General features: G+C 39.0%; 1 protein-coding gene across 1 annotated transcript; it reads left to right on the top strand.

Annotated features, from left to right (window-relative positions):
• The first annotated feature begins 2,412 nt into the window (after window positions 1–2,412).
• Window positions 2,413–3,573, top strand: LOC113327920. Its single transcript, XM_026575035.1, has one exon. The coding sequence runs from the start codon at window positions 2,413–2,415 to the stop codon at window positions 3,571–3,573; it is 1,161 nt and encodes a 386-aa protein (XP_026430820.1).
• Window positions 3,574–16,837: the final 13,264 nt, after the last annotated feature.

Raw genomic sequence — 16,837 nt, 5'->3', positions numbered from 1 at the left:
AAAAAAAAAATGAAAAATGAAAAAAAAAAAAAGAGAAATGAAAAAAATTAAAAATGAAACATCATTACGTTCTTTTTGTTCAATAAGGCCATAGGGAAGAAGAAATTTATAATTCAAGCAAGAAATCGAAGAGAAGAGTTAATTGTCAAGGTTATATGAGGTTCGAGACTTTATCATAAACAGTTGAAGACCGAAGAAGGCGTTGTTTCTACTGAGCATTGTGAGAGAGTCGAAGAAAGATGCATTTTGGTTGCTTTGTTAGTCTTCTTTCAATCTAGCACAAAATCTTTCTAGCACTGGTTTAACTCATCACACGTAATTAGTCCAGCTGTATATAGATGTCCCTCTCATTTTTATCTCTCTCTTAATCTTATCTAGCTGTAAAGCAGCGGACGCATCTTACAATGTTTATCTAGATGTGTAGCGGATATCTCTTTATCTAGTAGTGGTGTGGATGTGTCTCCCCTTTTCTTCAGTCAGCTTTAGAGCTGACATCTTTAATTTCTCTGGCATTCTACTTACTTGGAGATAGGTTGAGAATATGTATGTCCTCATAGCTCTTTGGATACTTGTGACCAATTAGGAGTAAAAGTTTTGTGGGTACACCTCTGATAAACCCTCCGGAGACAACACTCCGCCACTAGGGCCACCTAGCGGTTTAACGGCCTGCTGCACGTGCTAAGTGTAGTCTTTTTATCTTTTTAAAATATAAATTTTGCTCGAGGACTAGCAAGTAATAAGTTTGAGGGTATTTGATAGACACATTTTTGTGTTTAATTTGATCTCAATACTATGTATTGTTGACACTCGAGTTTGTACTAATTTTTGTGTTTTATGTGTTTGTAGGCACCTTTGGAAAATAAACATTTTTTGGAAAATTCGGCTCGAAAAGTTGGTAAAAGCCCCGGAGGACACGTGTTATTCGGACTCTCACCGTTGGATAAGGGGCACCTCAATTACTAAGGGGAACCCAAGGTCACCCCAAAAGGCATATTCTATTCGCACCCCAGTACAGGATTAGGGGGAGGTCATCTTCTCCATTTGAATTTTGTTTTTGGCGGGAAAATAGAGAACACTTCTGCAGATTTTTGATCGAATTGTTGAACGTGTTCTAGGGAGATTCAATGGCTGATTTTTGGTAGATAGTTGTGATATAGCCTATTAAACACACTTTGGGCGTTTGGTTCGACCAGAATTGGCTAGAATCAGCTAAACAATTCATGGGTTGAAAACAGGGCAATTCGTGTATATCACGGGTTTCACGTGATTTGGAGAAGATTCAACGTGTTTTGTGCGTGCATGGAAGACCCTCACAGCCTGTTGGAGCGTGAAGGAGTTAAATACGGTAATTTGGAGGCTTGAAAACGCGTGAGAAAATGAAACAGGAAAGAAAATATTCCGAGAAATATTTTCTTTACTGCCGAGTTAAAAAGAATTATATGGAGTGAATGAGCGAGATTCGATGGGTCTGTTGGCTATAAATAGGTTGCTGGGGTTGAGTAGAAAGGGTGTCGAGAGTCTGGGGGGCTGAGGAGAGCTCAGGAGCGAGAAATCAAGAGTTGATGAAACTCTGTTTCTTCTCCTGCTGATGATGAAGAACACCAAGAACATGCTCGCAGGGACAGTCGTTTATCAACAGTGAAACAGACTCACAGGCGTGGGTCGTAGGTGTGGGTCTTAAAACCACAGCGACAATAGCACTTCTCTTTTATCGTTCTTTTGTGACGCTTCCTGTGGGTCGCACATTAGCTGTTTACACCATTTTCTCTTCTTCTCTTCATTGTAAACACCATTTGAGCAATAAATAAATATTTTGAGCGTGTTTTTATCATGATGAGCTAAACCCAACACTGGGACGACGGAGGAGGGTGAATTTCATACACGGGTAAATTTATTTTATTCTTTTTTTGACTTTTGCATTAATTTAAAATTGAAATATGATTTGAATTAATGGGTTGTTATTTAATTTGATGATGTATGCTTAGCTTAGGTGTTTTGATGCATCATGCTTAGGACTTACAATCGATGTTTTGGGAATCTATCTTGGCAAAATCAGAGTCCATGTTAATTTTATTGAGTTTTAAATTGTTAAAGAATATATGAATGAACCTTGTGTAGTGAATTTGGCCAAATCCTTAGTCCCAGTACCTCTCGCCCATTGTTAATATTTTTGTATATATATTTTTATTAAATCTAAAAATTCAATTTCCTTCACAAGTCTGAAACGAATCTTTTTACCACTATCACTACAACAACTTTGAGAATACATCAGCGAGGTGTGAAAACCAAAGGCTGAATTACATGGAACGGAGGGCACGAGAAAGTGAAGAAAGATGAGGAAGCACCTATGAAACGCAGGGAAGGATACTACACCGAGAGATCTTATATGAGCTGCGAGGTGTGAGGATGGAAATGGAAAGATCACGAAGAGAAAGGCTAGCAGACCAAACAAGGGAAGATGTATTAAGGGAGCTTAAACGGCTTAATCAAAGTTCGGTGCGAGAGGAGTCACAGCGAAGACTGAATCAAATACGAAGAGATAGGTCAAAGCATCAAGGGGCGATAAGTATAAAGATGACGAAGACTGAATCAAATGCGTTGTCCTGGACAGAACTAAAGCTCCCAAATCTTAATACAACCATAGAAAGGATTTGGGAGGAAGTCATACTAACTGAGGAAATACCAGTCCCACCCAACATGGGGAAGGAACCGCAGCTGGGAAGAAATCATGATTTTTGCAGGTATCATCGCTTTCGCGGGCACCACACCAACAACTGCAGGAATGTTCGAAGAGTCATACTTCGTCTGATCGAACAAGGAAAACTCGCACACTATTTGGAAGATCAGAGGTTGCCACCGCATCCACCCTACAATCATTATGGGAACCAGGCAAATGAGCTAATGATCGAAATTATCCAAGAAGTAGGAAGACTAAGCTGCGATTTCATAGCACACTCGGAGAGAGATTTCCAGAACTTTCACGACAATGTGCTCTCGAGAATATATAAAAGGGATTATGAAGGAAACGAAATAATCCCCATGATGACGAGAGAATTCCTGGAGGAGTGGAAAAATAAGGATATATCATTTTCAGTGGAGGATCTACCGGAGGAAGAAGTTATGCATACCCACTCGTTAGTCGCTACCTTGGCAATTGGCGAGCCATCGCGAGGAAAAGAGTATCGAAGTGATAAAGGGAAGATTTGGGCCATGGACAAAGTCTTGGTAGATATGGGGAGTTCGGTAGATATTCTTTTCTATAATGCATTCAAAGCTATAGGGTATAAGGATGCTGACATGATACCTTCAACCTACACTCGATATGGGTTCAATGGAGTGGCTACAAATACAAAAGGCGAAATAAATATGACGATCTTCGCGGGAGAAGTGGAAACGAATGTAACTGTCTGTGTGGTAGATCTGGAATCACCATACAATGGTCTAATGGGCAGGCCATGGATCCACGAGATTAAAGGGGTAGCATCCACCTATCATCAGGTGATAAGATTCCCCATGCCAAGCGGAATTGGCGAAATAAGAGGGAATTGGGGAGACACGAAGGACTGCGGCTAAAAGGACATTGAGAACTACAAAGAAATATTAAGAAGAATGAAGGAAATAAAGAAGAGCGAGCTGGAGTCGAAGAAGGAAAAGGAATTGATAGTTTACATGACAAAGGCTAAAGAGGGGTGGGCAATCCCCAGTGATATCCAAGAAAAGGAAGGCGACCAATAAAGGAACCAACTCCCTTGGGAGAACCCATCATGAATTTCGCAGCTGTAGAACCAACAAAGGATATCAACTTAGGGACGAACGAAGAACCTAAAATCGTGAGAATCAGAAAAAAGATGGAGGAAAAAGAAGAGGCAAGGATGATCGAGTTATTAAGACAATATTGCGATGTCTTCGGTTGGATCATGGACAAAATGCCAGGAATCGATCCACAAGTTGCATGTCACAAACTGAAACGGAACCCGAATGTTAAACCAATAATACAGCGCATAAGGAAGATAGCCACGGCTTACCATGGGAAAATTGACAAGGAACTTCAAAATATGATGAATTCGGGAATAATAAGACCAGCGAAGAACCCATAATGGATTGCAAACATGGTGATAGTTCCTAAGAAGAACAACGGTATAATAATATGTATTGATTTTAGTGATCTCAACACTGCATGTCCAAAGGATAGCTTTCCACTACCAAATATTCCCCAAATGGTAGAGTCAGCGACAGGGTACAAAAGGCTGACATGCATGGATGGATATTGTGGGTACAATCAAATACCTTTGGACGAAGAAGATCAGGAGCATAAGGCTTTCTTTGCTCCCCGAGGGCTATACTATTACAAGCGGATGCCCTTTGGATTGAAGAATGCGGGTGCTACTTACCAACAGATGGTAGATAAATTTTTTGCGAAATGGGTGCACACAATATTGGAAGTTTACGTGGACGATATGTTGGTGAAAACAAAGGATACGGGAGACCATGTGGATGATTTAAGGGAGATCTTCGAGCAAATGAGAAAATACAAAATGAAGATAAATCCCTTAAAATCCATTTTTGGGGTCGAATCGACGAAGTTCTTGGGACACATTGTTTCGCGAAAAGGCATAGAGGCAGATCCAGTAAAGGTGCAGGCCATATTGGATATGCCATCTCCATCCACAATAAAAGATGTTCAAAAATTAAATGGGAAGTTAGCCGCATTGGGAAGATTCATCTCAAGATCCTCGGACGAATGCAAGCATTTCTTGGATATCTTGAAGAAAGGATCAAAGTTTGCGTGGACTCAATAATGCGAGGAAGCTCTAAAGGGTATCAAGGAGTACCTCATAAAATTATTAATTCTGCAGAAGCCAGAACCTGGGGAGGAGTTACTCATCTGTCTCATAGTAACACAAAATGCTCTTAGCACAGTTTTACTTCGCACAGATTAAGGGGTCGAAAAGCCTATATTCTATGTCAGCAAAACCTTCAATTCTGCTGAGAAAAATTACCCAAAGATTGAAAAAATGATATTGGCATTGATGTACGCGTCACAAAAGCTAAGAATTTATTTCCAAGCCCACAATATTAAAGTCCGGACAAGGATTCCGATAGAGTCCGTTCTGAAGAATTCAAAAAGCACGGGAAGAGTCGAGAGATTGAATACGCAGATTGATCTCTTTGGATTGAAATATGAGGTGCAAACTTTGACAAAGTCGCATATTGTTGCAGAGTTCCTCGCGGAATTCCCCTTAGAAGAGGACGAAGGAGTAGAAGAAATGATGGATATCGATGAAAGCCGACCAGACTCTAAAGACTTATTGCAAGAATGCAATCCAAGAAGATGGGAGATCTTTGTAGATGGATCCTCGAATAGATGTGGAGGGGGCCTAGGAATAGTATTCACTTCTCCCACAGGGATCAGGTTGGTATTCTGTTTTCGGCTAGAGTACAAAGCAACAAACAACGAAACCGAGTATGAAGCGGTAATACAAGCTTTGAGGATTGCAATAGAAATGAAATTGGGCGAAGTGAGAATTACCAGCGACTCGAAATTGGTAGTTTGCCAGATTGAAGGAAGATACAATGCGGCTGATCCCGTGATGCAAAGGTACTTGCACTTGGTAAAAGAATACTCCGCGAAGATACAAAACATCATCCGGAGAAAGATAGGCAGGGATAATAATAGGAACGCAGATTCCCTTGCCTTCATAACATCCATGATTGAGGATCCAAAGATAGACCATATCCGGATTGAGCGATTGATGCAACCGTCTGTCAGCAGGGAAGAAAGAGAGCCTAAGGTGATGGCCATAGATGAAGAAAGCACCGAAATGAGCGAAAGCAGACCTTCCGCGAGACAGACAAGAGACAAATAAGATTAGAAGCAGATGCACACATTACGAGGTGCGAGAAGGAATCCTATACAAAAGGTCGTATATAAGCCCATTAATGAGATGCTTGTCACAAAAGGAAGGGATAAAAATTATGAAGTCAATCCATTATGGAGACGCCGAGAATCACAGCGGGACTAAATCTCTAGCTCTATAAACCAGAACACAAGGATATTTTTGGTCATATATGCACCGAGACGCGAAAGACATTTCCACGAGATGTGAAGCATTCCAAAGATATGGGAGAAGAGTGCACGCACCGTCCACGAGCTTAATCAGGATTGAGTGTTTGGCCCTTTGCCATGTGGGGAATAGACATAGTGGGACCATTTGTGACAGGGACCAAGCAAAGAAGATATCTAATAGTAGCCACAGATTATTTCACGAAGTGGGTAGAAGCCAAAGCTTTGAAGCATACACGAGATGGTGATGTATACGACTTCATCCTTGATCACATCATATGCAGATTCAGGATACATGTGTTGATAGTTTCAGATAATGGAAAGCAGTTCGAAGGAGAAAATGTGAGAATGCTATTCAATGCCTTCAAAATTCAAAGTGGAAAATCAACTCCACTGTACCCTCATAGCAATGGGCAGGAAGAGGCCATGAACAAGACGATAGCATACACACTTACGAAGAAATTGAAGGGACACCACAAAGGATGGTGTGAGCAGATTCCTAATATATTGTGGTCATACAGAACTACTAGGCGAGATGCCACAGGGATGTCACCCTTCTGTTTGACATATGGGGCAGAGGAAGTCTTTCTCACCGAAGCTATCCTCCCAACAACAAGGAGAGAAGCATGGGAGAAAGGGCTAAACACCGATTTAATCCTCGCAAAATTGGATGATCTAGAAGAAAACAGAGAGATTTCACTACAACACATGATGAATTACCATCAGAGACTATCAAGAGAGTACACCAAGAAAGTAAAGGCACGAAGCTTCATACCGGGAGAGCTAGTACTGCGAGAAATACCACCATACCAAAAGGGGTCAGGAGGAAAATTAGAGCCTACTTGGTAATGACCGTACATTGTGAACAGAGTAGTAGGGAACGGGGCGTACGAATTAGCAGACTGCGAAGGAAAGGGCACTGACGAGGAAGGAAAGATAATATACGGCGAGGTTGAAAGACAAGATCGAAGGTTGGACCACCCGTGGAACCCCGTGTATATCAAAAAGTATTATCCGTAGATGAAGATGTAACGACGTGTAATTGAACAAAAGTTATCAATGGAATATCTTTTATGTCTAATTTGCATACAAACGAAGCGAGAAAAGCAGACAAATAAGACCTCAAGAATAGGAGGCAGACCCACAAAATAAACGGTTTCTAGGGAAACTTAAAACCTTCGTCTAGGATGGTTGGGAATCCACAGCATGCACCTTAGTTCGCACAAAAATGCAAGAGGCACAACCTAACGCATGTAGTGAACAACTCCCAGACAGAAAGTTAGGGGAAATGATAAGACCTATCCGCTGAGGGTCCCTTTTATGATGGCCTTCGGTAAGGGATGTGGAGTAAGACCAAGGCACCGACGTATTCGGTTGAGCTGTGGGTTCCTGGGGCGTCTTGAGCGTTCCCGACCATGACCATATGGCAAGTCTTGGCTACAAAGCGTTCGATCCCAAAGAAACCTCACTTAGGGTGTGACTTCGTAACCACTAGCCACATCGGCGAAAGGGATAAGAAGTCACAAAAACAACTGGTGTCGTAATAACCAGATGAGAAGAGCTCAACATGCATGTTAGGGGTAACTTCCTTGAAGGGGCATTCAGGAGGAATATAAAGGGATGGCACCCTCCAGAATTAAGGAGCTGAGTGACCAAAAAAAACGAGGATGATGGGATAACATTCACGGGAATGGATAGGCCTATTACATCGTCGCGAGATAGGGATCCAATAAAATGATAAGGCGAGGTAGATGGATTACTACTTGAAAGAGTAGTAAGCGCCTGATACTTCGTCGAATTAAGATCCTTCATAAAGGATGAGGCAAAATAAGACCTTAACTAGGAGGCACAGTAAGAACTTGTAGAACGACGAAACACACAATTTTATGGTCGGCGAAATAAGAACGAATTAATCTTATCTTGATCGGATAAATGCTCGATAAGAACAAGAGGAAAGTATATAATTTTAAGTTTTGTGTTCTTATCAAGCCTTATCCTCCAAAGAAAGTATATACTTGACAAAAGAGCAATTGCGACAACGAGAACCATACAAAGGCATTTACAAGTGGACAATAGTACAATTGCAAAGGAAGCAGTCCTTCCCCCAAAGCTTGGGAGCGCCCAAAAAAGATAAAATAAGAAAAATTAACTATTACAATTGCAAGGAAAAAATCCAGCATTGAGTCAAGAGGACTCGTCCCCTGAATGAAGACCCTCGTCAGATTCAGTAGCCTCATCAGAAGAAGACTGTTGCTCCTTGGAAATAGGTTGAGGTTCGTCATCAGAGAACACCTCAAGGTACAAAGTCTCACGGGAAATGCCACTAGAATCACAAAACTCGTTGAAAAACCGGACCTTATCATCTTGAGCATTTCTGCGGATATGTTTAGCAAGCTTAGCGACATCCTTTTCCATTTGATTGCAATCTTCGTTCAGCAGCTTGACTTCCTCTTCTAGGGTGGATACCTTCTTAGAAAGATCACCCTTCTCCCGAGAAAGTTGGGAGATCTGATTCCTGAGCTCTTGTTCAGATCCTGACAAGCAAAAGAAGCATAAATCAAGTGGGGAAGACAAACGAACTTTTAAAGGAAAGGAAAGAAGAAGGTAGCTTACTGCGAAGATCATCTATCCTCTTCTCCTGTTCAGAGAGTTTCTCAAGTTTATTTTGGAGATCGTTCACCTTCTTCTCTCGTTTAGAAAGATGCTGGGTAAGATGGTAGATGCGAGCACCATATTTCTCCAACCGGTCACGAGACAGTTTTAGTTCCACGAGATGAGCCATATTGCGGTTGCACTCCTGAAAGACCAGGGACACGTCTCGATTAAGGCATACCCTGAGGAAGGAGAGAGGAAGAATAGGTATGATAAACTCACTAGATCCATGATGGCAGCATGCTGCTGCGAAGAAAGATTCAAGGACGCATTTTCAATAAAAGATTGATCCTTCATTATAAAGGCATCAGAGCTGAAAGAGGTCAAAGACTCAATAGCTTCCGACCTCAAAGAAGGATCCCTACGAATGGAGACAAAGATTTTACACAAAAATTCCATATCAGGGATATAAGCTGGATCTAACCCTTCGTGGGCCTTTATTTTACCCTTATTCGCAAGAATTCCCTGCGAGGTAGCATTGGGAGAAGTTCGTGGAAGATCAACCTCACGAAGAGGACTGAGTTGATGGGTAGGCGAAGGATTCGGCTGGGGAGAGGCCACTTAGAAGGCTTAGTATGAGTTAAAGAATCCATGTCAAGGGATCTGCGAGAACGGCGCTGAGGACCTTGAGAGGGAACGGAAATCGAAGGTCCACCCTAAAACATACAAAGCCGATAATTAATCCATCACACAGAGAAAGGAACAAGCAAAGAAAGGAAGGAGGGGATACCTGAGAAGAAGCTGGAGGAGCTCCGGAGCGTTTTCGATTCCTTGTATTCTTGGCAGGACCCTCGACACCATCCTCCCGCGAGATAAAAAAGGTTAGTGAAAAGCTTAAACGAAGAGAAGAGGAAAGATGCGAAGTACCAACCCGCATTTGCTTAGGCTTCGGTGAACGATCTTTAATCATACCCGGAGGAGGAGTAACATACTACAAAAATGATGAGAATATTAATAAACAACACGGAAGAAAACGAGGATAAATTAAAAGGAAGGGAGCCAACCATTTTTGGTCTTTCTCGCCAGTTAAATCTTCCCGGATCATACGCTGCGAGGTGAGCATGCTCCGCGAGACGACCGGTTTGGGCAACACAATTTTCGTCGTAACCCCAAACCAAAGGGACACTACAAGAAAATGGGGATTTAGTGTCAAAAATAATTGTCAGGAAATCCCCTGTTTTTGTCTCGAAATTTTCTGGGATGGATTTTTTTTGTCACGAAGTTGTCTCAAATACCCCGCCTGGGAAAGTATTTCGCTACAAAATTACGAACTGTCACAAGAAAAATTAATAAACAACTAAAAAATTATTGTCAACAAAAGTCTCTTTCACCAACGAAATAAAATTGTCTGCGAAAGTTATTTTAATGACAGAAAAATTCGACACCGAAAGGCATTTTTTTGCGAGCAAGATTTTTGTCGCAAAAATGTAAATTCCAGGACAAACTAATTTGTCTTTAATGATTACTATGTAAGACCAATTAAATTGTCTCAAAAACGAAAGCTTCGTGTCAATTTGATTTGGCTTTAATGACGACTATTTAAGACCAATAAAATTGTCTCAAAAACGAAAATTTCTTGTCAAATTATTTGTCTTTAATAGTATATTATTTGAAACAATTTTTTTTTCTCTAATTAATTTAATCAGAGACAAAATCAATAGCCCCTAAATATAAAATTTTGAGGACTAATATGTTCGTCTCTAAATATTGTTTTAGTGGCCAAATTTCTTGCCTTAAAAAAAATTTTTGGAGACAAACTCCTCCTCTCCAAAAGATTTATTAAAGACAATTCATTTTGCTTTTAAAACGAACTTTCAAATACAATTTTTTTTCCTCCAAAAGCAACATGTTTTGTCTAAATATTCCATCTATGACAACTCACTTTGAGAGTTACCGATCGTTTCTACAACAATGATAAAATCATTAGTCCATATCTAAAAAAAGTATAATTATAATAACTAATTATAATTATGCTAGTAATACCTTATAAATCATTTTTCAGTTCATTCTTCTCCTTGAAAACGACCCTGGAAAACAAAAACAAAAAAATCCAGTGAGATACTTCTGAACATAAGAAGTTTTGTAAGACCAATTAACATTAGTTTTTTACATGATTCCATCATTCTGTAATTAGACGTATCAAGGGAAAAAATAACTGTCCATGATAATGGACTTTATTTGTTTGGTCCGCACTTGTAGATTCACAAATAAAAAATATAAGAAAAACAAAAAAAAGTAAAACCAATATACGATTAAGAGCCTGCCATAAAGAACAGACCCCGGATCTAAGTCTTGGAATCATAGACCTCCCTAAAAGATATACTACAGCTAAAATTAGGTAAATCTTATAACCCTATTAGATTTCTAAAAAATAGATTTATAGTAAAATCAACCAAAACTCATTGATAATAAGTTTCACTAACTAGATTTAATAAAACGAGTATAATTGAAAAGAAAATACAACGAGAAGAGGGAAGATTTATTACTTCGAGCAGTTGAAGGTTGAACTTCAAAACTTGAGAAATAACGGAGAAAAAATTGTATAGAGATTTTGGAAATTCCTTATACTTTATATAAGGCGATAGATCTTGAATTTGGAGGGAATTGAAAAATTGAAACACCATAAGATTGAGAAATTGAAACACCATAAGAGGCGGGAATTTCTGCTCAAATCTTTCTTCATTTTCTTTCATCTTCTCTGTATTTTTCTTTCTTGTTGCAACTCGCATACGTATATGTTCTTTAGGATTTGTATGTTTCCTGATTTTTAGAATAGTATAAAGAGCATGTGTCAACTAATATTGAGTTTTTTCCGTGTATTTTGAGGAACAAATTTATCTCCTAATAAATTACGTGAGTGTAGAGCGATATGTATGGGAAGTTGCTGAAATTTCTCTTTAAAAGTGAGACAAAATATCGTGTAAATCTCACTTTTCTTTGGAAAGAATATCGTGTAAAATTCTTTTATTGATTATTGGACTTGAACGGGTCACACTATCCTAACTCCTAGATTAATCCTATTCTACCCAACTCTCCTGTTGGACCTGGTAGTGCTATGAGGCACGGTGAGCGAAACATGCGCTTTGCTTATGGAATGAGCACTTTAGGTGAAATGTTATGGGATCTTGGCACTCAGAAGTTGGTGGCAACAAGGATGATAGCTTTACATGAAGACTTAGTGACATATATTCATGCTCAGTTGACAAGGATACCACCAAGATTTAGTGATGTCTAAGTGACACCTAGAAAACAACAGTCTTAACTTCTTTGTATATAAGCATAACTCACGAACCTAATGCAAAAAAATTAGTTCCATGGATAGAAGAAGCTCCTTGGAATATAATGCAGCTCAAACATGATCAAGTCAAGCCTTTGCAACTAAAAACCGAACCATGAAAAAAAAGACTATAATGGGTCTCTGCAAACCAATGCAACATAAAACAGGGGAAAAAAAGCATGGGTTTGAACAAAACAGAACAACACCCAAAAATCAAACCACCTATGAACTGAGAATAAACTAGTGGTTAGACAACAAACTCACCTCTACCATCTTTACCAATAAATCTAATGTCTAGAAACACAGCACAGGGAGGAAAAACAACAAAAAATTGAACTATTTTTTGTTTTTTGCTAGTAAAAAAAAAAAGCGAATTGATAATCAGGTTGTTTTTAAGTCAGCCATGATAGCTCAACTTAACCAATTTGGTTTTAGGAATTAGGTCAAATCGCAGCGGAAATTCAAATTTTAAATTTTAACCAAACCCAACATGCAATTACATAGATAACAATATCAATTAGGGGAGTTGTACCTTAACTCGCTAATCCAAATCTCCAAGAACACCACACACGAATTTCTTCTCTTGAAGCTGTATCTTCAAACACCACCAATTGTTGCTTATGAATGGAAGAAGGAAAAATAGCTACTGTTGCTTTGTTTATGGTTACCCAACCTTTAATTTTTCACCAGCTACTATTGATTACTTCAATTCATAAGCAATAATTTGTGAATAAGAACTCCTGTGATTCCTTTATAAACTGATCCATCACCGACTGTAAACTTGAGAAGAGTCTAATTCTAATTGTTCTTCTATTCCCAAGTAGAGTCTATTTCGAGAATGTCTCCGCTGAAATTACTTTGTCTCCCTCATGAATATCAAACCATATGTCCGGTCCTCAAGGGTGGTTTCGTCATCCACTGTTATAAAACCAATCCTGCCTAATTAAAAGAAATTCTTTTAATTTCCATATTCGGGGTGTTGTCTTTAATTTTTTTTTCCTTTTAATTTTCCATATATGGGGTGTTGTCTATTTTCCAAGAGAATGTCTCCAATGAAAATACATTAGCGCCCCTGAAAATGTGGGTACATATACCTTGTCCTTAGGGGTGGTTTTGTCATCTAACTGATATAAAACAAATACTGACTAATTAATTTACTTTTATTTTATCTAAAAAACAATAATTATTGAAAAGAAAAATACAAAATAATCTACATAGAAAGCCTAGTATAATAATTATCACTATTAATAATTATTTTATTATTGGATAAAGAGTAATTAGTTTGTTTTTTTAGGTGGTTTCAATCCAGAGAGAAGCAATAATCTGGGAGTTGAGTACTTGTCCACATAGCTTGGACTGTGTGAGATAAGGCATAATCCGTTAGGGAGTGGGCTGCAGTGTTGGCCGATTCCGGGACATATGATTGACTGTGCTTGAGCTAAAACTATCTGTTAGACACTTCACTACAACCTGACAGTCTCCTTCAATTATGATATACTGCAGACTAACAAGGTAACCTCCAACAACGTACTATTACATTAGTTGAACAAGTTGTCGTGCTAGCTAGCCTACCAGCGAGCTAACTTTACCTTCCACGTATAATTTTAATAAATTCTTCTTTTTAGTCAATAAAAAGAAGAAATAAAAAATTAATACAAATTTTGTTTTTTTCTTTTATTATAATAATAATAAATTAATAAAACTGGAGTTTGAGGACTAAATCAATCAATTTCCGAGACAATTCAATGTCGTCCTCCACTATAGATTGGGCATCCAATTTTTCGATGAGGAGAGCTTGTGTCCTATCTGTAAACGGCCGATGGACATCCACGGCGACCACCAAATACATTGCGGTAACGAGGTTGGTCTCAAATTTCGACATGATATGGTGAGAGACGTTATTGCGGGTATGTTCACATGTTTCTTTAGACACAAGTCCTTTTTGCAATATGCCTACAATGCATCTAGCAATTATTCCATTGGCAACTGAAATTGAATGCTCATTTATAAAAGAAACATCAAAGTTGATTTTCATAGCCAAATAGCAGTTGGATGTTTCCAAACTGGAATATACATATTGTCAGTAGATATAGCACACTCACAATCAAATATAAACTGCGTATCAAACAAAATGAAATGATATGTTTAAATTGTGCATCGTCAAAACAAATTGAACATATATACCTCCAGATGAGGCATATAACATAACAAATAAATCCAATATTTTCTCTGAGGTAAAGCCAACTAATTTTTCATGTGTTTGGATAAACTTAGGACTCAATCGATGTCCAAAAACTTCAAAACTCATTTAATATTTCTTAAAAATAATTTTTGGATTTGGATATTCAATTTTGTTTGTTCAAACAAGAAATTTAGACAGGAATGTAGCAGCATCCAAAATTTACGTATCAAAAATTTCAAACCTACAAAAGTGTGTATCGTTTTTTTTAAAATGATTTCGGATCAGACTTATTTGTTTTACACCAGTAGATGAACTTCAAATTATCGAGAACATAAGTAACTTACAAAATGTTACAAATAACCCTTTCCCGAATTCTTTTGGAAATATGATGCTTGCGGGCTCTTACAACATTGGTTTGTTTTCTCCCTGGCTATTCTAAGGGTAGTTGTTCTTTGTTGGACCTCATCCTTTAAGCAGTGGTAATACCTCGATATCCTTCGATCCAATATCAGTGGTTGCAAGAGAGTATCAATTAGACCATTTGTCAAATCGAGATGTCACTTAAAATATCTATCACTTTATATTGTGGTTCAAAGTTTGTCGAGAATCAAAATTTATTATGTAACATGGACTTGAACATGACCCATAATCTAAAACATGGAGCCAAGCTGTGCATTTATGTGACCAATAATTCCAGAATTTTTCTTTATTTTGATGGAAAGCTTCCATTTTCCCTTAATAATCTCAAATAAAGGTTACATGAAGATCAAATACATCAAGAAACAAAAAATAACAAGAACAACATACTAGAATTAATACTTATTCGAATAATTCGACAAGACATATTGATCGAAAATTTGAATATTCTAATGCCCAAAAATTGTCATCATACTTGTAAAAAATCCACGAACCATAAAACATAATTTCTGATGCCCGAAAATTGTCATCATACTTAAAGTGCAAGCAATTTCATAACGTTAATTAACCTAATATTTTTTTAGCATTACGTCAAAAGGGCCGTAAAACATTTTTTACTTCTAGGATACAACCAGTAACAAAAACAAAATTTGTTATGATGGGATAAGTGGACGTGAAAGTTAGGAATACGAAGAGTGGCACACAAAATTTCTAAAAAATAGTATTTGTTGCATTTTATGCAATCCATCTCTTTTTTATGCTTGAAAAAAAAATCCTTTTTTATTCGGTCCGCGAGTTATAAGCCCAAAGGGTTTATAACCCATCACAAAAAACCCATCCAAACAAAAATGATACAAAAACTCCAAATATCATAAACTGTCTAAACTACCCTTCTAGTATTTAAATCACCCCAACAAAAACAAAAATCAACCCCACTTTTAAATATACTATCACCACCAACAACAACAAACCACAAGCAACAGCGCCACCGCCAACCACCACCGTCGTCAACCACCACCGTCGTTACCCACCACTGCGGCCGCTGCTGTCAACCGCCGCCGCCTCCAACACTGCCGCCAACTACCATTGCACCACCGCCGCCAACCACCACCGCCGCCAACCACCACCACCGACCACCACCGTCGACCACCTCCGCCGTCGTCCACCACCACCGCCGTCGCCACCTATGACCACCACCGCCGCCTCCAATTACCGCCGCCGTCTCTTACTACCGCCTCCACCGATACTGAGAAATTGCATCACCACCGCTACCAGTCAGCACCACCGCCAACACCCGCCGCACTACCGCAAGCACCACGACCGCCCACCACCACCCAAAAAATTAGATGAAACCAATTTTGGTTTCATCATAAATATGATGAAACCGATTTTGGTTTCATCATAAATACGATGAAACCGATTTTGGTTTCGTCTTGGTTTCGTGAGAATTCACCTACAAGAAGAATTATAAGAGGTATTATACATGTTCATGGATAGAAACACATCGTTGAAATACGATGAAACCGATTTTGGTTTCATCATAAATAAGATGAAACCATAATTGGTTTCATCACACTAACATCTGCCATTTCAGTTCCTGCAACTTCATTTTCTCTCGGCAATAGCGGCATCTCCCTTTAGTTCAGGTGCAAATGTGCACTATTGCTCCATATCCTCTTCAATCCATTTCCACCAACAAACCAACTTCTCTGTCTTCTAGGTGCAACATCCGCAACCGCAATCTTCCATTCTCTTCAGCACGAACTCATTCGCACCATCAGTTCTTACCTGCAACACCTTCATTACATTGCAGAGTCTTGCTGCGTTACAGCAGATCGGTAACAACAATACTGCTTCCTTGATGCTTAGACACCAGCAAAAATTCCACCAGCATCATATTAGCTTCCCTGCCTTGCTCTTTTGTTTACAATTCCACCAGCACAAGACATTGTTTTCTTCTTTTATGGCTCAGTCTTGTACTCAAAATCTGAATTGCAAGCAACCCCAACACATCACCATCTTTATCTAGTTATCATGACCACAACCACCTGTAACACGGCTAGCTCAGTCACCACCAATGCTGCAACTGCACAATCCTGCACTTGAGGTAACACCACCTGCACCAGTCACTGCACATGCATCTACTCCCTTGTTGATCCTTCCGTTAATCAGCTGAACCCAAATCAAACCATCCATCTTGCATCTCAGCTCAGAGAGCTCTTAACTCTTCCCATGTCCAGCTCTT

This window comes from Papaver somniferum, unplaced genomic scaffold (genome assembly GCF_003573695.1).
Source record: "Papaver somniferum cultivar HN1 unplaced genomic scaffold, ASM357369v1 unplaced-scaffold_107, whole genome shotgun sequence".
Lineage (NCBI taxonomy): Eukaryota > Viridiplantae > Streptophyta > Magnoliopsida > Ranunculales > Papaveraceae > Papaver > Papaver somniferum.
This window is presented reverse-complemented; position numbering and strand designations above follow the sequence as displayed.

Coding starts and splice junctions, on each gene's coding strand:
- LOC113327920 (XM_026575035.1), top strand. CDS start 2,413: ATGGAAAGATCACGAAGAGAAAGGCTAGCAGACCAAACAAGGGAAGAT.